Raw genomic sequence first — 27640 nt, 5'->3', positions numbered from 1 at the left:
GCAGGCTCCAGGCTCTGAGCTGTCAGCACAGAGCCCAACATGGGGCTTGAACTCATGAACTGTGAGATCATGACCTGAGCCGAAGTCAGCACTTACCTGACTGAGCCACCCATGCACCCCAAGAGCACTTCTTTTAAAGTAAAGAGACTGAGGCCAAGAAAGATCATAAGACCAGTAGGAAACAAGGCTTGAACTCCCACCCAGGTCTCATCTAACCATGAAGTCTCAGATCTTTACAATATACCTTACTGCCTTCTGGAAGGTGAAATGAGCCCTGCAGCATCCCTGCTAATAAAAAATCACTTTTGCCAACTTTCTGGCTGTTACGCAGAAGCTACTGATTTCAGAGGAAAACCGTTCCAAGATCACATACCCGTAGTGGAGTCAATGGTGAAAAGGGACGACAGGTCTCCGGGAATGAGTTCATAAGTCACTGTTCCATATATCCCAGAATCTCTGTCAGTGGCAAGAACATTGATGATCTCGGTGCCTGGCTGGGTCTGGCCGCTAATGCTCATCACGTAGGTTGATGGGTTAAAGACAGGTGCGTTATCATTCACATCCTCTATTTCCACACGAACAAAAGCTTGGGCGCTTAGTCCACCCTGTTGGATAAATGAGAAGTGATTACAAATGGGCCGCTGAAAGGAGGATTTATTGGAGGGTTTTGAGCAGAGGAGTAGTTTGAATTGACTTAGATTTTAACTGTCACTCTAGGTGTAGCATTCAGAATAAACTGAGGGGCAGCAAGGGTGGAAGGAAGGAGACCAGTTAGGAGGTGATTAGAATCAAGTCTGGAGTGGATGGTGGCAGTGAAGGTACTTGTCCCAAATATCTGGGGTCAGATTTGCTTTGGAATTCTGGATTTTTCATGTTTTAGAAAGGTAATAGAGTGCATAGCATAGTAGAGGAATAGATCCCATCCCTTTTATTTTGTGTTGCCTCCAAGTAAAAATCAGGAAAGGGGGAGAGAATACAATAGAAGAAAACAATCCTTTGCAATTTTTACTTTTCTAAAGCAAAACATGTGTTCCTACTTTAAAGCACCATTTTCCATTTCTGTCTGGTACATTTTGATACTTTCATCTTTGACAAAAATCCTTAGTAAGTCACAAAGCCTGGACTTTCTCACTCACTTTTCCTTCTCTCTCTCTCACCCTCTCCCTCCCCCTCTCCCTTCCCATCTCTCCCGCCCCCTCCCTCTCCCACTGTTCAGGGATACACTGAGCAAAGAGGAAAGAGGATTCTGACAAAAAAAGAAGATTTGGCACAGGAGACAAAGAGGCCAGTGGAAGAAGCACCGGCCTAGGGTGAGGGAGGGCAGAAAGAGAGTACTGTTTGGGGTGAGGTTAACAACAAACCTGGAAATGGCTCTCATGCTCTGAGGTCCCAAGTGCCCTAGACATTGGCGACTCAAAAACAATTGGGAAGTACACCTTCAAAGATAGAGTGGTTTTCCATGTTCTAAGTGGAATAAAGTGCCCGGGCCATGCCAGTTACCAACTAGAATAGGAGAAATAAGGGCTGGCTAAGGTTACGACCCAGTGAAAACAAGGGAAGTGCCCTTGACCCGTATTGCTGGACAGACAGGGCTGTGTCTGCAGCAGCCCCGGATGAACTGTGGGTCCACAGTGGAGGGTGACGGATGGTGAACAGACAGTCCTGCATGGCACCTGACAGAGACCCTGCTGTTTCTCCAACTTGGCCTCCTTCTCCATTCTGCTTAACTTTGACCTTTCCCTTCCCCTTCCTTTTATATTTCTCCTGGGATTCTGGAAGTCACCTCAGTGTGAGTGCAGGATAAGAAAGCGCGTGAGAGAAGGTGATGAGAAAGTGGGGAAGATAGGTGAAATGACAATCTCTCCACCTTGGGATCCTTGCAAAGATGTTAATTCCTAGGCTGTCCATGACGATCCTAAATCAGGCAATGCTACCAAAAACAAGTAAAATGATAGACAAACCAACTGAAAAACTTATTCTCATAAAACAATGAATCTTTCTACAGGAAAATTATTATAGATCTCAAGTTTCCTGTTTTAGGAATTCAATTTTTATCTACTGAATTCATCAGTGGGGGTGCTTTTCTCTTACAATAACCAGGGTGAATGTATGTTCAGTGTGCTCTGTATATATTTTCTCCTTCAATTGTTCTAATCTCCCTTTTTAAAGATTTTGATGGTTTCTCTCATTTTTATAGATAAGCAAACCAAAGCACTGAGAAACTAAGTGACTTGCCCAAGGTAAATGAGACTGTGAATTGCAGATCTGGAACAGGACTAGAGATTCATTTATCCCCCAAACCCCTGGTGACTTCTTTTAAATTAGACTTTTTAAAGAATTGTGGTAGGGGCGCCTGGGTGGCGCAGTCGGTTAAGCGTCCGACTTCAGCCAGGTCACGATCTCACGGTCCGTGAGTTCGAGCCCCGTGTCAGGCTCTGGGCTGATGGCTCGGAGCCTGGAGCCTGTTTCCGATTCTGTGTCTCCCTCTCTCTCTGCCCCTCCCCCGTTCATGCTCTATCTCTCTCTGTCCCAAAAATAAATAATAAAAAAAAAAAAACGTTGAAAGAAAAAAAAAATTTAAAGAATTGTGGTATAAATTCTACCTTTTAAAACACTATGCTAAGGGCAATGCCAACTATGGACTTAGTCTTAGCAGAAAAAAGACAGAGTCCCTGTTTATAATCTATGCAACAAACACTGTATAACAGGGTTTATGCCACAGTGGAACAATCTGGAGCCAAATGATCTCAGTCTAATGTCTGCCCTGCCTGCAACTGGGACCACAGATGAGAGAAAATCAGATAGTCCCTGAGTCTGGGCTGCATCTTCTGTAAAGCAGGAACGATACAATATGTATGAGAGCATTTATAATGGTTAATCATATCATTATAAGAGTTTACAGCCTCCTTTTCCTAAATACTTGGGGCCAGATAGATTAGTGTTGGAATGTTTCAAGTTTTAGGAAGGTGATGTGGTACACATATACCTAGTCAGGTCTGGGGTGGCCCTACATAACCAAATGCTTAATATTCTGCAGCAAAATGTATGGAAAGACACACTTAGAGGGATTTAAACATGAATTTAAACATGAATGGCCTCAGGTCCGTTCAAGTCAGGTTTCTCACTAAATGAGATTTAAAAACTTTCTATTTTGAGGGGATGTTGAATTAGGTCAATTCTAATGCTCATGCAGGGCTTCTGTTCCAATAAACTATGATGGTACTGTGTTTCCTCTCTTATTGTTTCTTTTACATTTGGAATCTTATAAAATTGTATCGTATAATTCTCTCTTCATTCAAAATTATCTATCGTTAATCTCTCTGTTATCTTTAGTTTATACCAAAATACATATGCCATTACTTTTGACTGCTAACATGATATTGGTATACATATTGCTGATATAATATTGGTATAAAATAAGAAGGACAATAAAAACAAAACAAAACAAACTTTCTATCTGAGAGCTTTGGGGCTTCAGAACTACAGAAAAAGGATTGTGGATCTTCATGATTCAGAGGTAGGCATATGCTAAATGGAGAGAAAGCTCTGTGCTGAAGGGATCCTGGAGATGGGTCCCCATAAACAAACAAGATTTTAGGTCTCCTGCTGGTGTGCAGTTACAGAGTCTGGAGGAGCCTGGAAAGCAGATTAGATTTCTCCACACATCTTCCTTCACTTCCCTCCTAGTGTTTACCTCCCAATTCTCTGTAACAAAACTTCAGTCCACCTGGTTAAGACTATCCTGATGATGCAGCCTCTGAGATATGCTGAGTCGCAACCACCCAGCTAAGCTGCTTCCAGACTCCTGGCCCTCAGAAATTGTGTGAGAGAGTACATCTTTGTTATCTGCAGCTGCTACGTTTGGGAATAGGTAATACACCCCATAAATTCCATCCATGAATATTTCTTAACTTTGTCTTATTCTTTCCCTATCGACGAGTCATGGGTTTTTTGGACATAATTTTAATCACTTGATTTTTTAAGTTACAGTAAGAGAAAACAGTGTGTTACTATGATTTTAAAAATTAAGTGATCAAAATTAAAAAATAAGAATGGGGATCACCTCAGAAAGGAGGGGAGCTGGGGGACAGTTTAAACAGGTGATGGGGATTGAGGAGTGCACCTGTCGTGATGAGCACCGGATATTGTATGGAAGTGTTGAATCACTATACTATACACCTGAGACTAATATTACACTGTATGTTAGCTAACTGGAATTTAAATCAAAACTAAAAAAATTATAGTAAGAGACTTTTAACCAACCTACCTGAATTCCAATCCCCTCAAGGCATGTTGTGAAAGCTGGGAGTAGTTTGGGAAAGTGCTAAGCTTGAAAGCATACAATATTGGAGGAATAGGAAAAAAATAGGAAAAAAGGCAAAGAATGTAAACGACGGTAGTCAGGAAGGGAAAGACCTCTCCTTCAAGTGTTATTTGGAGAAAAGGCAGAGTCTGGTGTAGACAGTGCTGGATTTTCACCTGGACAGTATTATGGAATGAGGGAACTAAAGGGATTTTGCAACTGAATGACTTAATGGTGGGTCAATAAACTAGAGATCCTAACCTGGAAGAACTGTCAGCTAGAATGGAGAGGCTACAGGAAGCGAGACGGAAAGATAAGAGTGCTTATCAGAATAGAGCATGCTTGAGATCAAGATTTCAAAGGCTGTGCAATTATAGGGGATGATCCTTGGAAGTGAGAAAGTCAAGGAAGTGAGACGCTCAGGGTGTTGGATGTTTCAGTAGATGCAGTGGTAGAGAGGAAGACTGTAAGGTGTGATGGTCCTAAATGACACGGAGGTTTAGAATATGATAGCAACAAGAAAGCATGTCCAAGGAATGGCCTAGCAAGATAAATTTCAAAAGTGAATTGGTTTTTGATAGAGAAAGGAGTAGAAATGATTCAGATGTTGCATGGGGCAATCAATTAGGCAAGCACCCACCTCAACACCTCCCTCTCAGTTCGTGATTAGCGGAATATGGGCTTCTCTGTGGAAAGCTTGACAGGAATCAGTAACCCCAGGAGCAGGCTGTTTTAACCAAGGCGAGAACTTAAAGGAGCAGTCAGAGACCAGGACAAGTTTCTAAGGGACTCTGCTAAATGATGAACCATGAGTTCCTGAGGGCATGGAAGAAGAGTTTGGGAGGACAGAGCAGGTGAGGCGGTAATTGATTCAAATTAAAGGATGGGCACATCTGGGCAGCTCAGTTGGTCCAACTCTTGATCTCAGCTCAGATCATGATCTCATGGTTTGTGAGTTCGAGCCCCATATCATGCTCTGCGTTGACAGTGTGGAGCCTGCTTGGGATTCTGTCTCTTCTTCTCTCTGCCCCTTCCCTGCTTGCTCTTCATCTGTCTCTCTCTCTCAAAATAAATAAATAAACTTAAAAAAAAACAAATTAAAGGATGAACAGAGCAGAATGGGGATGAGAATATGGATAACAGTGGATGGCTAGGAAGCTTAAACTTCTAGAGATAAGAATGAGGTAGAGTGGTATCTAAGACATTTAGGGATTAATCCTGGTAGTGTATTTGAAAAAAATGGTAGGCAATCAGTTTGAGATATAGTTCAGACAATCTAGCTAGAAAACATGAGCAACAGGGCAGCAGTTTATTCCTGAAACTGGAGTGAGGGGAGTGGTAATCAATGAAATATAAGATAGGAAAAAAGCAACTGAAAATTGGAAGTTATGAATAATATAATCTATTGAAATTAAAATGAGTGCGCCCTACGTTTCAGTTATGCAGGATGAGTGAGCTCTGGAGGTCTAATGCGCAGCCTGTTGATTTTAGCTAATATTACTGTACTGTGTACTTGAAATTTGCTGAGGGTAGATCTTAAACACTCTTATCACTCACTATGTGAGCTGATGGATATGTTAATTAGCTTGATTGTGGTCATCACTTCATAATGAATACGCATGTCAAAACATGACAGTGGTGTCATGGGTGGCTCAGTTGGTTAAGCAGCATCTGACTCTTGGTTTCAGCTCAGGTCATGATCTCACAGTTCCTGAGATCCAGCCCCGAGTTGGGCTCTACACTGACAGTACAGAGCCTGCTTGGGATTCTCTCTCTCCCTCTCTGCCCCTCTCCTGCTCACATGCATGCACTCAATCTCTCTCCCTCTCTCTCTGTCTCTCTCTCAAAATAAAGAAACATTTAAAAATAAAACAAAAAACACATGACACTGTATACAATTTTTATTTATCGATTATACTTCAATAAAGCCAGGGGAAAGATGAACGTGAGCTTTTTACTCAGCAAGGTTTCTTCTAGAGATCTTTTGGCTGTACACACAACTGTGCAGTACTTTAATAGCCAAGTTTTCTCATGAATATATATAACGCTGAAGGGCTAACTCAATTTATCTTCTATATTGCTAGTTGGACACAACTCTCCCCTAAGCCTGGAGTGATGAGGTAGAGTTGAAATAGCTTTATCTCAGACACATATTTCAGCTACCAAATTCAGATGTCACAAAAATGGAGATAGAATGTTAATACATACGTACCAAAAAGAGAGATTCATTTGGTGAAAGTGAATGGGAACAGGAAACAAGGAATTGGAGATAAGCATGGAATAATTAAATTAGAGCACTTTATTGGGAAAAGCCACTTGCTTTCCAATGTAATCCAATTATTTGTTTTCATTATGCAATTTATAGCATTCTCATGGCTTCTATGAGATAAATAGCAACAGCAGTAGCAGCCAAAATAGATTATTTCAGAAGTAATACCAGTGGAGTAGAAGTGATTGAGTTAAAAAAAAAATTGACAGTCATCACAAGGATGAATAGAGCAGCAGCAAGGAAGCCCAGAACATCTAGGTATTTTCTAAGAAAAACAAAATTTGTATTGACTGACAACAGTCTTTTAGTGACCACCAGCAAATGGGTTCCTAGCGATTTCCTTCCAAAGAGCTTTCAGGATGTATATTAGAGAGAGAAAGTATCAGAGGAAAAACCAGGGATTATCAGGGTAATTATGTACAGTTAAAGGTCTTCTGTCAAGGTGCAGTTCATGGTTTTAAGTTAATTCATGCTGGCCTAAAATCCAACATCTTGAACCTAAAATGTCTTGTCTGAGTTCATTTATTCTTCAAATCCAAGGTAGATTGCTATCTGCATTGTTACCAGCCTTTTTGATTAGGGACATATGCTGCTAGTGGATACTGCACAGAATGATTATGACAGAGGCAGGCTCACCCTATAGAAATGCACAGTTCATCAGAGAGGAAATTTATAAAGATTATGCAGACAACAGAATAAATACTGCACTTTGGATAATACATATATACACACATGTACACACACAGCCACATAAGCACGTACGTTGCTTCCTCTTGTATATTCTGAGGCAAACGGAGGAGCATTGGAGGCAATTTTAAGTCCAAAACAAAGTGAAAAATAGGAAACTGTTAAATGCTTATGGTTGGGGCGGGGGCAGGGGGAGATATTTTCTAGTTTGTCTTTAAAAATGCATCACTAGGGGCGCCTGGGTGGCTCATTCGGTTAAGCATCTAACTTCGGCTCAGGTCATAATCTCATGGTTTGTGAGTTCGAGCCCCACGTTGGGCTCTGTGCTGACAGCTCAGAGCCTGGAGCCTGCTTCAGATTCTGTGTCTCCCTTTCTCTCCCCCCCCCCCCACTTTACCCCTTCCCCACTTGCTCTCTGTCTCTCTCTCATAAATAAACATTAAAAAAATTTTTTTTAAAAACGTTCATTTAAAAAAAAAAAAAGCATCACTGCACCCATGAAGATCTGCTTCCAGGCGGGCTACACATGCAGCTCCTTCCTTAGGGAGACCCATATGATGGATAAGAAGGAGAAAAGGCCACTAAGATGGAGAATAAAATGTCCAAGAGCTGGGGAAAGAGGAGACCTTGAAGCTTTGATAGCCCACTTTCAGACACGAGATGCTACAAAGACTCAGATTGTAGAAAAACGTGTTCCCCACCTTCACCAACATTGAATGTGTTGTTCTCTGATCATCCGGAGAAAGAGGAATTGACTCTATCCACTACACAGATCGTTGGGTCCTTCATTTGGTAACCAAGGCCTGAGAGCAAGTCAAACCAATAAGAGGTTCCTTAAGTCAAAGTGGGTATCAGATAGTAGCCTGGAAGACACAGTTAATTCTTTTTGGTGTTTTCCATGAGGGTACAAGGGATCACATCTATCACTATGATATGCATACCTTTAGCCTGGACACATTCATGTGGAGCAACCTGTCCCATGAGGTACAGGGCCCACACCCAAATTGGGCTGCCAAACGTCTGTGACTCCACTCCACAGGGGAGGACAATCATCTGTGGAGGCTATTGGAAATAGTCAATAAAGGTGGCCAAACACACCCTGCATTCAAATATGTTCCACTAAATTCTCAGGAAGAAAAAAAAAAGGCAAATAGGTGTGGACTCAGATTATCCCTTGGGGAATATAGCTCACTGCTAGATTTAGCATTTTGGTGGCTGTGAATCATCAGACACTCCTTTTTTGGGGGTGTCTGTAGTCAGGAAGAGGGAGAAACCCTGGAGGGTGGCTTATTTGATGGCCTGTACTTCCGTGACACCACAAAGAGCCTCTGGTTTGCAAGACAGCTGAAGGGACTTAGGTCAGAGAAGAAAAACATAGGCAAGTCAAAAAAAAAAAAAAAAAAAAAAGCAGAGCCTGAAAGTGATAACAAGCAGGAATGTGGGGAAGCCAGCACCCAGGAATCCCCGGATGTGGTCAAAAAGGTGGTCACAGAGGATGGGGTGATGCTTAGCATTGAACAAATGATCTGCCCCAGGCACCAGGACAGAGGAAGACAGTTCTGATGAAGCCAGCAGCCCTCTGACAGGGCCACGTCCTTACACCACTGCCATGCTGGCCAAGAAGCATGAGTTGCTCTATTGTTGTGGGGGCACATTTGAAACAAGCGAACTGCCAGTTCCTCCTGAATGATCTGTATTACTCTGATGTACTCTGAGAAGTGGAGGACTTTAGTACATGTGGAGTCACACACTCGAGAGCATGTAAAGGACATAAACTTGGAAGAGGACAGAGATAAGGTAGAAGATACAGAAGGAAGAGAGGACGATTGGGAGGAGGATGCCACCAGAGAGAAAAGCGGGGAGGAAGGTGAAGAGGAAGAGCAGTCACCAACGGCATCGGATGAAAAGTACGTGGACTATCTGCCCAGGACCTGGCAGTATTGAGTGAAGCTTGCGTGGGAGCACGTGGGGTCTGGCACAAAAGACAACAAAGGGCTGAAACCAGCCCAGGCCATGGCAAAAGCACTGCCTTTGATGATTTAAGAGCCTGTGCTAGGCCGAAAGTGAAATCGAATAGTGAATTTTCTCATTATCACGTGGGTGCTACTGCCAATAAACTAGAGTGAAATGAGGTAGCTGCAAAGATTTTCTTTTCCATGGCCTTAAGTATACTGAGTTCTGGTGGGCCCTTTGCCTTCCTCTGAGAGGGAACTCTGCACCAGGGCAGTGTATTAGCCATGTCTTCTATTTTCTGTGTCTGATGCTTTGACATTGGGCCTTGCCGATCCTGGAGGACTGTCCAAGACCAGGTGAGCATGCTTTTCAAATGCAAACCAACCAGTTCGAAGCCCAAACCCCCACCATATCCTTTACTGGGCTTTCATACACCAAACCACTATTCATTTATCCTAATCACCCCACGGTCAAGTGACAGACAGCTAGAGACAGACTCCATGCACAAGAGCTTGTTGAAAGTACTCAAACTAACCAAGCCTAAGCCTGCTCATTTTGCCTTTCCCATTCCTTCCCATGGAAACCACAAGAAAGGCACTTGACCACAGTTTTCTCTCTCTCCCTCAGCCTCCTCACCCACCCCAGGGCTTCCCATTGGGCATATACCACACCCCCATCCCATCATGGGGCGTGCCCCCTCCTTCTTGGAATGTGTGAGTATAACAAATTGTTTTTTTTTTCCCAATGGCAGCCATTCCCTTGCTCCTACCTAAATAATAATGAAACCGATATTAAACTACTCAGAGTGCAGGGCAGCTCGAGTCTGTGCCAAGGCCTGGTTTAGGAGGAAATCAACCAAACAGCAGGGCGAAATCTTGAATATGGAGTACCCTGACAGGAAGGTTGTTTCTGCTCTAACAAAACTGAAGTATGTTGTGCTTTGTCAGAGAGTTTTCCTTCTATAAAATAAGGGGTTTTTAAACAGAAGGATGTTATGACTCACATACATCATTGTCTTAGTCCATTCCAGCTGCTATAACAAAGTACCATAGACTGCGTGGCTTACAAACAACAGATGTCTGTTTCTCACAGTTCTGGAGGCTACAAGTCCAAGATCAGGTGGCAGCACAGCCAACTCCTGGTGAAGGCAGGGAGCCTGCCAACTTCTCCTGGTGTCCTTAGAAGGTAGAAGGTAGAAGGTAGAAGGTAGAAGGTAGAAGAGGCCAAGGGGCTCTCTGGGGCCTCTTTTACATGAATGCTAATGCCATTCATGAGGGCTCTACCCTCTCGACCTAACCACCTTCCAAAGGCCCCACCTAATAATATCATCACCTTGGGTATTAGGTTTTCAACATATGAATTGGGGAGGAGAGGCACAAACATTCAGACCATAGCAATCATCAACGTAGAGATCATCTCTTCTTTGATTTCTAAAATTTAGCAAAAAGCTGCTCACAGTCCGTTGGTAAACACTTTCTCAGTTATCTTTAAAATAAAATGCCTTTTTGGGGCACCTGGGCGGCTTAGTCGGTTAAGCATCTGACTTGATTTCAACTCAGGTCATGATCTTACGGTCCGTGAGTTCAAGCCTGGGCCTGCTTGAGATTCTCTCTCTTCCCCCCCCAACCCTGCCCCTCCCCTGCTCATGCTCTTTCTCTCTCTCTCCAAATAAATAAATAAAACTTAAAAAAATTAAAATAAAATAAAATACCTTTTGGCTGGGAAATAAAACATCCCTTTTGTTCAGTCTGGCAATGCTTTATAGAGAGACGGTTAAAGATGCACGTGAACATTGCAATAGAGTCTGGTAAGCTGAGAGGAAAAGGAAGCATTCTTCATAACTCGTGTAGAGCAGGTTCAATATGGAAACAAACAAAAGCAAGGAGGTTTAAATTAAATATCTGGGTTGATTTTTTTTTATTCCACTGCCAATGATCCTAATTAACTGCACTGCTTTTGGGAGACAAAAAATTTCCGGCATTAAACGATCTTACTTCTATTAAGATAATTTCTTTATACACTTTTACAAGATCATCTGAAATCAACTAATTAGAAGTAGATGTTTAACTACTGCAGAATTGGATTTAAACTGGTTTTTCACTTCTAGGATGGCCTTTTACAATTGTCTCAAAATCTATTAAGAATATATTTTTGAAGTCTTGTGTTAATATTTTTGTGTGCATACATTGAGCTTCGAATAATCACGTAGATTTGAATTAATCTAAATTCCTCTGTTTACTCCTACTTTTGTTTCCTACATCTTTTCTTACAAAGAAGCAAGAATTCCTGAAACCACACAGTCAGGGCTGAAAAATCTAATCAAATCATGCTAGTTTCACCAAATATAAATGACTGCATTTTCATGGTAGTTTCTACATGTTTACTTATAGCAAATTTATTTAGACTCATTTTTCCCAACAACTCATGTCTTAAGTAGGTAGATCTGCCTACCACATTCAAAACAGAACGATTACACCAGAGAGGTGTTAGCCCAACAAAGGAGTAGCAAGCAGATAAAAAAGAAACAAGAAAAGCCTCCAAAATAGACTACGTGCAAAAAATCAAATACAGAACAGTGTGCATACAGGTTATCTTTGCTGTAATGTAATCAAAATTGAACAAACTGTTTCTAAAATGTACTTGAAAGTGTAAATGGAAGAGCCAGGAATAGTCAAGGCAATCTTGAAAAAGAAGGACAAAGCTAAAAGAATACACAATATCATGACCTATTATAGAGCTTAAATAATTAAGTTTAATTAAGCACAGTATAGACAAATAGACATACACGTACATAACCATGTGCTTTGCAACAAAAGTGACGTTCTAATGATGGAAGAATGATCATCTCAGTATCCATGCTGGAAAAAAATAAATAACAAGACTTCCTCTCACTAGACTGAAAAAAATGACTGTGAAAGGTTACACAAAAATGTTTTTGAAAAAACCTAAGATAATACCTTCATGTCTCTAAGGTAAAAAATACTCCTAAAAGGACAGAGAAAGCACCAGCTATAAAGGTAAGCAAATTGATAAACAGAGCTTTATTAGAGTTAACAACTTCTGTTCCTCAGAAGTCACTATTAAGGGAATGAAAAGACAAGCCACAGAATGCAAGAAGATATACACAATCAATACATCCAACAGAGGACTTGAATACCAAACATATAAAGAATTCATACAAATCAACAAGGAAAAAAACCCAACAATACAATAGAAAACAGGTAAAGAACTGAATAGACACTTCACAAAACAAGTTATACAAAGAGTCAATAAACATATGTATTTTGCTCATCAACTGCTCATCAATTCGTTTGGTCATCAAGGAAATGCAAAGTAAGACCCCAAAGTGATTCACCACTACATAGGTACCAGAATTGGTATAATTGAAAAGACATTAAATACCAAATGTTGGGAGGATGTGGAGAAAATAAAATTCTCCTACTCTATTGGTGGGCATATAAAGTGGTACAACCATTTGAAAATTTGTTTGGCTTTCCTAAGATCTCGCAATCCCACTCCTAAATATATACTCAATAGAATGCTTACATTTGTTCATCAAGTTACATGTGTAAGAATATTAATAGAAGCACTATTTGTAGTAGCCTAAAACGGATGCCATCAATTATTGAATAAATAAAAAATTATCACAAATTCCCATAAAAGAATACTGTAAGCCAATAAGAACAAATGAACTATTGCTACACACAACAGCCTGTATGATTCTCAGAAATAATGTTTGGCAAAAGAAACAATAAAAACACATAGTGTATAAATCTATTAGCTGAAAGCTTAAAATTTAAAGTCAACAGTGATTGTTAGAATCAACAGTGATTAACCTTAAAGGCAGGGGTGAGGGATAAGGAAGAGGCCAAGAGAGGGGCCCTTTCTTTGTCTGCTTCCATGGATGTGTTTATTTTGCAAAAATCTACTAAACTGTACTACAATTTGTGCACCTTTATGCATGCATTTTATATGTCAATTTAAAAGTTTACCATAAGGAAAAAAAGACCTAAGAGTCAAATTGAAGGTGCTTCTACTGAACTAAGATGAGTCAATATGAACATCAGAAAGACTAATGTCAGCAATGCATGAAACGCATCAAACATAAAAATCCAGGAATTTCATAATTTTATAATTTTATAATTTCAGAGTAGGAAAAAAAATCATCTGTACCCTTTGGGGATAGTAAATGCACCAACTCATTATTCTAAAACTGATAAAGAGAAATAATCAAGCCTTATCTTACCTCTCCTCTACGAATTGTATTTCAGGATAATCAAATAGTTGATGAGAGAACATTCTTAGTAGAGGAATTCCAAATAATAAATGCAAAAGTAATAATAGAATTCAAAAATCACCACATTGTACACCCTAATGGAGTAATGGCATGTGACTGCTGATATAGAATAAGAAGCACACAGTGCCACCTAAATGAACCCAAAGTTAATCAGGGTTCTGGCTTAAAATGTCACTTCATAGAAAATATGATAAAAGAGCACATTAAATAAATCCCAAGGATGTAATCAGTCACATTCAGAATGTGGAGAATTTATGGGAAAATTTTGATTTCTTCCAAAAACAAATACCATCAGAGAAAAGGTAAGCTGCGCGGGGGCCGGGGGTGGGGTGGGGGTGGGGGGAGAGTGGACTGCTACAGATTGAAACTCAAGGGATATTGCAATCAAATCAATTTCTGAACTCATTTGGATCTTAATTCAAATAAGCCACCTTTTAAAAGATGTTTTTAGATAATCCAGAAAATTTTAAATGGACTGGGTATTAGATATTATTTTTTAAGTGTACTTATTTATTTTGAGAGATACAGAGAGAGCATGAGCAGGGGAGGGGCAGAGAGAGAGAGGGAGAGCGAGAACTCCAAGCAGGTTCTGCACTCTCAGTGCAGGGCTTGATGGGGGGCTCAAACTACGAAACTCTGAGACCATGACCTGAGCCTAAATCAAGAGTCGGCTGCTTAACCAACTGAGCCATCCAGACGCCCCAGGATATTAGATATTATAAAGAATTATTGTTAATTTATTGTAGTCATGTTTTTAAAAAGTAATTATCTGTTTCAGATATTATTGAACTACTTATGGATGAAATGATATATAATAATGTCTGGTATTTGCAAAGGAGAGAGGTAGTGATTTATGAAATAAGATTGGCTAATTGATAATCATTGGTACTCTCTGATGTGTACAAAGTGGTTTGCTTTTGAGTATGTTTAAAATGTCATACGTGAACACTTACCCCATCCTTAGCTTTCACCAAGAGGTCATAGGTGGCTGGATCCCTCTCCCTGTCAATGTCTTGAGAAACACAGATTCTCCCATCATGTGGGTCGATCTGGAATGCCTGAGATGTGTCATAGCTTTGGAATCCATCATAAAGAGAATATTCAACAAAGCCATAGAGTCCTGCATCTGCATCAGAAGCTTTAACCTACAAAACAAGAGGATGATCAGTAAGGAAATGGAAAAGTTAACATTACTTTTCAGTTGGTCATAAATTACTATCATCATTTGCACAACCAAGTAACCCCTACAGCCATTAACAAAGTATAGGCTTCAGTTTTAACTCTCTCCTTTTACCTTCTGTGTGACAGCTCACTTCACCTTCCTCCTCCTTGTCTGAGTTCTCCTTCTCACTTTCCTTTGCCCATTCCTATACTTTCATGTGATCTCTGAAAGTTTGAGATTCTTAAGGTTCAGCCCTTGGTCCTTTGTCTTCTTATTCCTCTCACTGTGCCTCCGTGATCCCATCCAACTTCAAGGGTTTAAAAACATCCATACGCTAACAGTTTGACAATGTATCTGTGGAGTCCCTTTCATATCCAAGCTCTTCAAGCTCTTCAAGCGCCCACCCTTCAGAGCAGCAAGGGAGGGCAGAGAAATTAAGACAGTAAATGGCATGATTACTAGTAACCTTATCCAGTTGACAGAATTCACCCTGGAGTAGGAGATTTGAGTTTCCAAGCCAGGTTTCCTTCCAGGAACAGTGCCCCCATCAGGACCGGTACAGTCATGCACACTGACTACTACACAGAGGCACTACGTCCAGTGGGTGCATGGAAATGAAATCCAGCCCATGTTCGGCTTGCCAAACACTGACGTGGAGCTGCAAATGCCCAGAGGTAAGGATCCCTTTCTCTTTGACCATAAATACCATTTCTGTTGGCAGTAGTCTTGTGCCCAGTAGAAAAGATGAAGTGACTGAAATTATGAAAGCACGTAATTTATTTATACTAACTGTGGGGATATACAGTGAGAAACACAACAGACTATATTTAACCCAAAACATTTTGAGCTCATAGGCTTGGTATAGTTCTTTTCATTTGCTAACCCTACTAACAGTAACAGCAAACATCTACATAACACTAAAATGAAGCACTTTAAGGGAAGATTAATCAAAAAAAAGGAAGAAAGAAAGAAAGAAAGAAAGAAAGAAAGAAAGAAAGAAAGAAAGAAAGAAAGAAAGAGAACTATAGTGCTATAGAACAGGTATTATTCTAACTGCTTAATATAGATTTACACTTATAACCTATAACAAACTCCATTTTACAGACCAGAAAAGTCAGGCTCAGAGAGCTTAAGTAACTTGTCGAAGATCACATAGCTAAAAACTGTCAAAACTGGGACTCAAATCCAGGCAGTTGGACAGCACTTAACTCTAGGTTGAAAAATAAAGTGATATACTTTTTATCAGTACAATATGCATGCAGGAGTTCTACCTTAATTATTATGCTTCCCAAACGAAACCTCATATTAATAACATGTTCAACAATCAATGTCCTCAGTAAGGCTTCCCTTCATTCCCCTCTATCTTGAGCATACAACTGGCATGTGACTTTGGGGGTTCTTTGAGTAGTCTAACACAGTGGTTCTCAATCAGGGTCAAGTCTACCCCCACGAGGACATTTGGCAATGCCATAACTAGGGAGAGGGTTCTATGGCATCTAGTGGGTTGAAGCTAGAGTTGCTACTAATCATCCTATAACCCACAACAAATAATGATCTGGCCCAAAATATCAACAGTGCCTAGGCTGAGAACCACTACATCTGATGAAACTCAACAATGGGCAATATTAATCCCCTCTTTAATTGCCTTTGTTTTCAACTGATGACACAGTCTTGTAAATTTCTTTTCACTCTTGTCTATTGCATATTCTCTGGCAATATTATTTATTCTGTGCAACCAGCTAACATGTTTGTGAGTTATTCTTCTCATCAGATGGGCTGAACCAGGAAATCCACAAACTTCCCAACTACAAAGAACTAAATTCCAAGTACATTTGGTCTATTCCATTCTGGCAGCTGTTAGTGATTTAGTAGCCTCAAGTTCCCAAAGACACCAAATATATCTTCTAAAAACATATGGTATTCTCAATAATTTTGGCTTGATTAGAAGATAAATACAATGAACCTTAAATTCTAAAACTCATTCTCAGCCTTTAGTAGCACATATTAACAAGTAATTTGGCTTATATAAAGCAAGTTTCCTTATTTCCACTTTGAGACCTTTCTCTCATCTGGACTTTGGCAAGGCAAAATAGAAAAGTGAAAAGTGGGATAAGAGTACTGATCTCAATTTATGTCAGCAGCTCAGATTCTGATTCTCAGATTCTAAAATAAGAATATATTCCTCCCTAGTTTTACTCAACTTCCTAGAAATACTGATCTAGTATTCTAGAACAACATACTCTACCTACTAGGATTAGGTCTTGAATACCTATAATTAATTTAGCATCTGTATGAGGTCTATATTTTCCAATATCCACTGTCCTACACATAAATGTAGGCAATTTAAATAACAGATAATGGAAAAAGCTTTGCCAAGTCTTCAAGAGGAAATCTGATTGGTAAATAAGCTCATTGGGCCTTTTCTTCAGAGACAGATGCTTAAATCAAAGAGAGAAATGTCTTGTCAGTCTATTATCACCACCTTATCATGCTAATTTTGGGATCAAGGGTAGATCTCAGGGGGATTTTTTTTTCCTGAATCTACTCAAAGAGCCACATTTCAGCACTTTCAGTGCTCTCCCTGTGTTCTTCATCTTACCCTCAATTTACCTGTTTTAGATTGAGATCAGTCTGGTGAATTTTACTCTAAACTTACTTACAAGAGTTGTTCTCCCTCAGTCTGATTGCTCACAAATTTAACGCAAATATTATAAAAATGCAAAATATTAATATGATATTAAGATTTCATTGATTCGCTTATTACCTTTCTGAAATTAATTTTTTCCACTTCCCTTATATTAATATCTGTAGAGACAAATTGAGAACACTGGCTCTTGGATACATGTTTTTGATGTTCCATAAATGGAATGGATCTATTTGCACTCGACTCACCAGCACAGGCCTCTCGATCTGGGAGGGTCCCTTTTCCAACAACTCGGAAGTTTTCTTGGAGGTTACCTGCCCAGCCATTCACAGTGCTATCCAAAAACCCAAAAGACAACCTAAAGTTATACGGCAACACATTGTCAGCAACATTGTTCTTTACCTACTCCTGGGAAATCATATCACTGAATTCAGTGACATTGATAGAAAAGCTTGAAAGCCCAATTAAAAACATGAGCGATCCAAACAAAAAATCCTAGAAAAAAAATGGTTGCAAAAAAATGGCTTGTTTAGATGAAATTTCAAATGAAATATCCCATTTTAATTTTCTTATTGTAATTTCCAAAAATTTCTACCATGAGCATATAACAGTTTGCTTGAAGAAACCAAGTTATTGACACAACACGCTCACAAACATAACTTCAAATAGAAAGAAGAAAAAGAAATTACAAAATGACTTTTTAGATTCTAAGTGCTTGGCCAACCACTGATCCCACAGCGAAAACAGGATTATAATATTCCAGTGGAAGTTGGATTCAGCACTGGGGACCACAACAGATGCAATCATGCCACTCTCTGAACACAATTTTGGGAAGTTCACCAATGACTGTGTCTTACCAAGTCTAATAATCAAGGCTCGATCCTTATTTTCTACACAATTCAGCATCTTTCCATACAGCACATCATCTCTTCATTGAAACACTTCCTCGCCAGACGCCTCACTTGACCTCCTTTCAATTTCCTTCACTGACTCTGAATTCTCTTCCTGGCCTCTGAACACTCTAGTGTCCCACAGCTTAGTCCTGAGTCAGCTTCTCTTTTCGATCCACACCCATTGCCTGTGGTGAGTGAATGGTGGCCCCCAAAAGACATGTCCATGTCCTAATCCCTGGAACCTGTGGATATTGCCTTATATGATAGAAGAGTGAATATTACCTTATATTGCAAAACATGGTTAGGTTAAGGATTTTGAGAGCAGCATGCTGTAGATTATCCAGATGAGCCCTTAATCCAAAGACAAGTGCCCTTAGAAGAGAGAGGCAGAGATTGGAGTGATGGGCCACAAATCAGGGAACACCAACAAGCATTAGCAGCTAGAAGAGACATAGAAAGGAGGGGGAGAGGTCCTGAAGGACTTTGGACTTCTAGCCTCCACATCTATGAGTAATAACAATTTCTGTTGTTTTAAGCTAGCAAATTGATGGTTATTTGCTATAGAAGTCCTAGGAAATGAATACACTCCTGAGTGATCTGACCCAGGCCCAATATACTAAACCAACATATGTTTTCCCAATATCGGTATCTTTGTCTTGTGCTCCAGATCCATGCATCATCCTACTACCAATTAGATATCACCTTTCATGTGACTAACAGGCACTTCGAATGTGGTATGTCCAAACAGAACTCCTGATACCTACCACCCGAATCTGCTCTTCTCCCAGTGTTCTGAGTGATGGTATGTATCATCATCCACTTTTTGTAAAGGCAGCCAGAGAGGTACAACTCAAGTGGCATCAAATCATGTCACTCTCCTGCTCAGAACCTTCCAACAGCTTCTCATCGTCACCTCAGTAAAATCACACCCTTTAACTTGACCCTAGCTACTTCTCTGTCCTTATCTCCCACTACTCTCCAACTCACTCACTCCCTTCTGGATATGCTGGGCTCCTTGATGGTCCCAGAGCCCACTAGCTTGTATAACTTGCCTCCCCATTTCTTTCAAGTTTCTGCAAAGACCACCTAATCACAGAGGCCTTTCCTGATCACGTTATCCAAGAGTGTCACACTCATTTCTGCCATACTCTTTCCTTTTACCCTGTCTTGCTTATCTTCAGAGTCCTTATCTCTATTTTGCACTGCATTATATATTTTTACTTATTTGTTTATTAATTTTCTCTCCTACTGGAATTTACTCTCCAGAGCAAGTATTACACTTATCTTGCCCCCTGTTATCTCTCCAGCATCCATAATGCTAGTGCCTGGCTCATAGTGAGGATGTGAAAGTATTTGTTGCATGAATGAATGAATCTAATATTGCCCATAAAATGCAAGCATGTTTTAGAAATAGCTTTCATGGTCATCCTCCCTATTTTGACCTTGGGAAAAAAACTCATGAGAACAACAACAAGAATGAAAAGATGCTCAACATCACTCATCATCAGAGAAATACAAATCAAAACCACAGTGAGATATCACCTCACCCCTGTCAGAATGGCTCAAATCAAAAACACAAGAAACAAGTGTTGGTGAGGATGTGGAGAAAAGGAACCCTTGTGCCCTACTGGTGGGAATGCAAACTGGCGCAGCCACTGTGGAAAACAGTATGGAGGTTTCTCAAAAAATTAAAAATAGAATTACTGTATGATCCAGTAATTCCACTGCTGGATGTTTACCCAAAGAATACAAAAATACTAATTCAAAAAGATATATGCACCTCTATGTTTATTGCAGCATTATTTACAATAGCCAAATTATGGAAGCAGCCCAAGTATCCATCAATGGATAAATGGATAAAGAAGATGATATATATTACATACGTATGTATATGTTTGCAATGGGATATTACTCAGATATAAAAAAGAATGAAATCTTGCCATTTGCAACAACATGGATAGATCTACAGAGTATGATGCTAAGTGAAATAAGTCAGTGAGACAAATTCCATAGGATTTCGGTCATGTAGATTTAAGAAACCAAACAAAGAAAAAAAAGAGGCAAGTCCGAAAGAAGACTCTTAGTTATAGAGAACTGAAGCTCACCAGATGGGAGGTGAGTGGGGGGATGGATGAAATACGCGAAGGGAATTAAGAATACACTTATCACGGATGAACACTGAGGACTGTATAGGATTGTTGAATCACTATATTTACACTTGAAATGAACATAACACCGTATGTTAACTATACCGGAATTGAAATTAAAAAGAAAGAAAAGAACAAGAATGAGATAGCTTTGCAGACACTATCATCACTCCTGGGGGCCACACCCTGCCATGCAGCCATGCTCAGCTCCACCACATCCCCATCACCAACGTGCCCTTTGGCCACATCTCCTGAGAGCTGTTTCCAGACAAACTCTCAAAGACAGCAGAAAACTTTCATGCTCTGAGCACTGGGAAGAAGGGATTTAGTTATAAAAGTTCCTGCTTTTAAAAAATTATTGTGGGGTTTATGTGGCAGGATGGTGACTTCAAATGCCATAATGGCACTGGCAACAAGTCCATTAAAGGGAGAAATTTGATGATGAGAATTTCATCGAATCATACAGATCGCAGCATCTTGTCCATGGCAAATGCTAGGCCAAATATAAATGGTTCCCAAGAATGCCAAGACGGTATGGTTAGATGGCAATCCTGTGATCTTTGGCAAAGTGAAAAAGAGTACATGAATACTATGGAAACCATGCAACACTTTGCATTTAGGAATGGCAGGACCAGAAAGAAGGTCACCATTGCTCACCGTGGACAACCCTTAACTTTGACTTGCATTTTTTAAAAAAATTTTTTAACATTTATTTACTTTTGAGAAGAGGGACAGAGCACAAGTGGGGGAGGGGCAGAGAGGCAGGGAGACACAGAATCTGAAGCAGGTTCCAGGCTCTGAGCTGTCAGCACAGAGCCCCACACGGGGCTGGAACTCACAGACTGTGAGATCATGACCTGAGCTGAAGTCAGATGCTTAACCGACTGAGCCACCCAGGCGCCCCTGACTTGCATTTTATCTTAACCACCAGGCCATTCCTTCTGTTGCTCAGGAGAGTACCCCTCACTTCTATCTGCTTGCAACCTCCTATAATCTTTGTATTCACATGACAATTCCTCGCGTTCCATATTTTCCGTATCCCATTCCAAGTCCTCCTGGACTGCAGAGCTAACTTTATGATTATGGAATAAAATCTAAACAACAGCAACAACAAAAGAGCAAGATATTCCATAAGTCCCATCAAACACTCACTGAGGAATACTATTTTAATGTCTAAAACACAATCTATTAACCAAGCTATATCATTATAGAATAAAATCCAAAATGCTAAAACCGGCAAAAGAAAAAAAATTATCTTAAGGCATGTAGAACTATTCAGAGGTTGATAACAGAACTGTATTTTATTTTCACCTCCTAAAATGTATTTTCAGAGAAGCTGACAGAGAAGTTGAATAAACTGAATATCCATTTTCAAGTTACAGTAAAAAAAAAAAAAAAAAAAAAAGCAACCTTACTGCTCTGATAACATGTTTTTATTGCTTTAATTGAAGAATGGAATTAAGAAACCACTAATCCTACTATTTGTTGTCCCACCCTCCCCCAAAAAAGCAACCAAAGGAAATTTTGTAAAAGGAGATCTATGGGTGGGGTGAGGGGTAACTTGTCCAATGAGGTATTACAAGTAAACAATTTAAAAAGTGCAATCTAAAAAAAGAATTGGCAAGCAGATCAGTAGAACACAAAAGCAAGACCTGAAACAGATCCTGGTAAACCTAAATTATTTTTATATTACAAAGGAAACATCATAAACCACTGAGGAATGTAGGTTTATCCACATAAGTTGCTAGAAAAATTGGCAAAGTACATGAGGGGAAAATCAAGTTTGATAGTAACCTCACATGAAAATAAATTCTACACAGATATGTTAAACGCAAATAATGAAATTGTTTAAAGCACACACACAAAACATAGGGGAATTTTTGGCTGATTCTTACATCGGAAAGAAATTTCAAAACAAAAAAGGATTATAAAACTAAAACACATGGACAAAAATCACAAAGGAAAAAAAATCAATACAACAACTACATAACCATTTAGAATTCCATTATGTCAAAAATACCATACACAAAAAAATTTAAAGGTGAATTAGGCATGATATCTGCAATATATATGTATAGCATATACATATATATATATGTGTGTGTGTTTATATACATGTACATACATAAAGGCTAATGTTCTTAATATGGAAATAGGCCTTTAAAAATAACAGACTGGGGCGCCTGGGTGGCTCAGTCGGTTAAGCATCCGACTTTGGCTCAGGTCATGAGCTCATGATTTGTGAGTTGGAGCCCTTCGTTGGGCTCTGTACTGACAGCTCAGAGCCTGGTGTCTGCTTCGGATTCTGTGTCTCCCTCTCTCTCTGCCCTTCCCCCACTTGTACACACTCTCTCTCTCTCAAAAATATATAAACATTAAAAAAATGATAATAATGACTTTCCATTATAAAAGAAAAATGGGTAAAGGACAAGAACAAACAAGTCACAGAGATTAACATATATTTAAGATATACAATTCTAGTCATGAAATAAATAAAAATTAAAATAATATTTTTAAAATACTGGCAACCATTAAAGTAATATATTAAGTGGGGCAAGGATGAAATAAATATGTACTCATTTTTAAGCCTATCTGAGAAGTAACTTTGTTCCTCATATATATGAGGTAAACATCCTCCCAAACCTAAAAATATTCATTTCCTTTGACCCACTTAGTACATTTACTTTAAGTTTATTTATTTATTTTGAGAGAGAGAGAGAGAGAGAGAGAGAGAGAGCGAGCGCACCATCAGCACAGAGCCTGAAGTAAGGCTCAAACTCATAAACCATGAGATCATGACCTGAGCCGAAATCAAGAGTCAGATGCTTAACCAACTGAGTCACCCAGGCACCCCCTCAATATATTTCTAAAAACATTATGTAGACAGCTATTTGTATTAAAGACATATAATGTATTTATTCTACAACCCAAATGTTCAACAATAAAGTTGTTAAATAAATTATAATTCTTTCAAAGATAGAATACAATGTAGCCATGAAGATTGTGTATTTAAAGACACATGTTTAAAAAAAAGTAAAATAAAGACACATGTTTAGTAAAAAAGAAAAAAAGTCAACTAAAACCTATATATGATATCCCATTTCTGCAAAAAAAAAAAAAAATACCCAACATATAGAATAAAAACTAAAAGGAAATAAGCCAGAGCAGGGTAATTTCCAAACCCCATTTTAAGAGGCTAGAATCACCTGGATATCAAAACCAGTCAAGGACACTATAAGAAAAGAAAATTATAGGCCATTATCTCTGATGAACATAGATGCAAAAATCCTCAAAAAAATATCAGCAAACCAAATTCAATTAGTACATTAAAAGGAACATACACCATGATCAAGTGGGATTTATTCCAGGGATCCAAGAATGGTTAAACATCTGAAAATCAATAAATATGATATACTACATTAACAAAACTAAGTATAAAAATCATCATCTTCTCAATAGATGTAGAAAAAGCATTTGACACAATCCAACATCTAGTCATTATAAAAACTCTCAACAAAGTGGGTGTAAAGGGAATGTACCTCAACACAATTAAAAGCCATATATGACAAGCCTACAGCCAACATCATACTCAATGAAGGCTTTTCCTATAAGATCAAAAGTAAGACAAGGATGCCCACTCTTGCCACTTTTATTTAACATAGTACTGGAAGTCCTACCCAGAGCAATTAGGCAAGTAAAAGAAATAAAAGGCACCAAATCAAAAAGGAAGAAGTAAAACTATCTCTTGCATATCACATGATATTATATATAGAAAATCCATAGTCTACCAAAAAATATTGTTAGAACTAATAAATGAATTTGGGGAAGTTGCAGGATACAAAACCAATATTAAAAAATCTATTTAGCGTCAATACAGTAATAATGAACTATCAGAAACAGAAATTTAAAAAAAAATCCCATTTACAATGGCATCAAAAAGAATAAAATACCTAGTAATATATTTACCCAAGGAGCTAAAATATCTGTATACTGAAAACTATAAAACAATGATGAAAGAAATTGAAGAAAATATAAACAAATCGAAAGATATTCCATGGTCATGGGTTGGAAGAATGAATATTGTTGAAATGCCCACACTACCCAAAAGAAGCTATATATGCAATGTAATCCTAATGGCATTTGTCACAGAAATAGAACAATGCTAAAATCTGTATGTGACCACAAAAGACGCTGAAGAGCTAAAACCATCTTAAGAAAGAAAAACATAGCTAGAGGCATCACACTTGCTGATTTCAAACTATAATTCAAAGCTATAGTAATCACAACAGTATGGAATTGGGCTTTAAAACACACAGAAAGGTAAGTGAGACAGGACAGAGAGCCCAGAAATAAACCCACATATATATGGTCAATTAATTTATAACAAAGGAGCCAAGAATATATAATGGTGTTGGAAAAACTGGACAGCCATATATGAAAAAGGGTGAAACTGGACCATTATCTTATATCACACAAAATCAAATCAAAATGAATTAAAGACTTGAACATAAAACCTGAGACTATAAAACTCCTAGAAAAAAAAAAAAACATAATGGGTAAGCTCCTGTACATCAGTCTGGCAATGATTTTTTGGATCTGATGCCAAAAGCAAAGGCAACAAAAGTAAAAATAAAGCTAATATTATATTAAAGTAATAAGCTTCTGCATAGGAATGCAAACCATCCACAAAATGAAAAGGAAACCTACAGAATGGAAGAAAATATTTGCAAATTATATATCCGATAAGGGGTAAATATCCAAAATATTAAAAAAAACTCATACAACTCAACTTCAAAAAACAAAGAAAAAGAAAAGAAAAGAAAAGACAGAGGATCTGAACAGACATTTTTCCAAAAAAGACTTATAGACAGCCAACAGGCACTTTTCGAAGGTGCTCAACATCACTAATCATCAGGGGAATGCATATCACAATCACAATTAGATGGCAGTTCACACCTGTTAGAATGGCTATCAAAAGACAAGAAATAACAAGGGTGGCAAGAATATGGAGAAAAGGGAAACTTCACACACTGTTGGTGGGAATGCAAACTGGTGCAGCCACTATGAAAAACAGCGTGGAGATTCCTCAAAAAAATTAAAAATAGAACTGCCACATAGTCCAGAAATCCCGCTTCTGAGTATGTACCCAAAGAGAATCAGTATCTTGAAGAGGTACCTGCACTCCCACATCCATTACAGCATTATTTACAGTAGGCAGAATATGGAAACAACCTAAGTTTATCAACAGATGAATGGATAAAAAAGATGTGGTGTATAGGTATTCAGTGGAGTATTCATCATGAGAAAGAAGGAAATCCCACCATGTGCCACAACATGGATGGACCTGGAGGACATTATGCTAAGTGAGATAAATCAGACAAAAACAAATACTGCGTGGGATTACTTATATGTAGAATTTTAAAAAGAGACAAACTCCTAGAAACAGAGAGTAGAAAATTGTTTACCAGGAGCTGGGGCAGGCGTAGAGAAATAGGAAGAGGTTGGCTACAAAAATACAATTACAGGGGCGCCTGGGTGGCGCAGTCGGTTAAGCGTCCGACTTCAGCCAGGTCACGATCTCGCCGTCCGTGAGTTCGAGCCCCGCGTCAGGCTCTGGGCTGATGGCTCGGAGCCTGGAGCCTGTTTCCGATTCTGTGTCTCCCTCTCTCTCTGCCCCTCCCCTGTTCATTCTCTGTCTCTCTCTGTCCCAAAAATAAATAAAAAACGTTGAAAAAAAAACGTTGAAAAAAAAATTTTAAAAAAATACAATTACAACTATAAAAAATACAACTTTCAGCTACAAAATGAATCAGGTTTGAGGATCTAATGTAAAACACTGGGACTGTAGTTGATAACACTGTATTGCATCATTGAAATTTTCTAAGAGACTAGAACTAAGTGTTCTCACCAAAAAAAGCAGGGGGTAGGGCAGTGGGTAGGGAGTAAATATGTGAGGTGGTGAACGTATGGGTAGGGAGTAAATATGTGAGGTGGTGAACGTATTAATGAATTAGATGGGGGAAATCTTTTCACAATGTGTATGTATACCAAATCACCATGCTATACACTTTAAATATCTTATAATTTTAGGGGCGCCTGGGTGGCTCAGTCGGTTGGGCATCCGACGTCAGCTCAGGTCATGATCTCGCAGTTTGTAAGTTCGAGTCCTGCATCAGGCTCTGTGCTGACAGCTCAGAGCCTGGAGCTGGCTTCGGATTCTGTGCCTTCCTCTCTCTGCCCCTCCCCTGCTCACGCTCTGTCTCTTTCAATAATAAATAAACACTAAAAAAATTTTTAAAAAATTGTAAATATCTTACAATTTTATATGTTCATCATATGTCAATAAAGCTAAAGTTATATAGAAAATAATCCAAATACTAAGTAATGTAACATGGGGAATAAGTGATTTTTGTTTTCATTCAATTTTTTGTCCTCATTTTTATAAATACAGTTTTATGGTATAATATTATGAAAAAGCTGAGCATCAAAACTACTGAACTAAAAAAAAATGTAGTTGATAAGTATTTGCCATCCATTTATTCAGCTATTTGCAAGTGAAGCCTCTCCTACTCATTCTTAAAAACCAACCAAGTACAGTCATATAAGGGTCACAGGCCCAGGGCATCACTGACCTCTGAAGGTTATTTACAAACTTTTCTGTAAAAGGCTAGATAATAAATATTTTAGGTTTTGCAGGCCATAAGGCCTCTCTTCCAAGTATTCAACTCTGCTATTTTAACACAAAAGAGCCATAAATACTATGTAAATGAATGGCCCTTTTCCAATAAAACTTATTTATAAACACCAAAATTTGAATTTCATGTAATTTTCACTGTTATGAAATATTCTCTCTCTTTTTTTCCCAATCATTTAAGGGCACCTGTGTGGCTCAGTCGGTTAAGCATCCGACCCTTAACTTCAGCTCAGGTCATGATCTTATGGTTTGTGAGATTGAGCCCCCAGCATTGGGCTCAGCACTGATGGCACAGAGCCTGCTTAGGATTCTCTCTCTCTCTCTCTCTCTCTCTCTCTCTCTCTCTCTCTCTCTCTGCCCCTCCCCTGCTTGTGCTCTCTGTCTCAAAATAAATATATAAACTTTAAAAAAAGAATATTTAAAAAAATATAATGACCCTAGCGAGACAAGGGCTCTCTTAGCATACTGTAATAGGTAGTCTGGGGGGCATTACCTGCTCCCCGTCATGAGAGATGTCTGAACATTCCTTGGGTATTTCCCAGCTTTCCAAGGTAGATCAAGGCCTTCTTCCTCCCCTCCACCTCAAAACTA

At 39.1% G+C, this 27640-nt stretch overlaps 1 protein-coding gene across 1 annotated transcript in view; it reads right to left on the bottom strand.

Annotated features, from left to right (window-relative positions):
- Positions 1-27640, bottom strand: part of DCHS2 (dachsous cadherin-related 2) — a 245584-nt gene that overhangs the window by 108945 nt on the left and 108999 nt on the right. Inside the window, exons 2-3 of the mRNA XM_058721111.1 lie at positions 14463-14654; positions 374-605 (exon numbers count right to left, since the gene is read on the bottom strand). Coding sequence (XP_058577094.1) covers positions 374-605; positions 14463-14654 — 424 coding nt within the window. The remainder of the gene's footprint in view (positions 1-373; positions 606-14462; positions 14655-27640) is intronic.

This window comes from Neofelis nebulosa, chromosome 3 (genome assembly GCF_028018385.1).
Source record: "Neofelis nebulosa isolate mNeoNeb1 chromosome 3, mNeoNeb1.pri, whole genome shotgun sequence".
NCBI lineage: Eukaryota > Metazoa > Chordata > Mammalia > Carnivora > Felidae > Neofelis > Neofelis nebulosa.
This window is presented reverse-complemented; position numbering and strand designations above follow the sequence as displayed.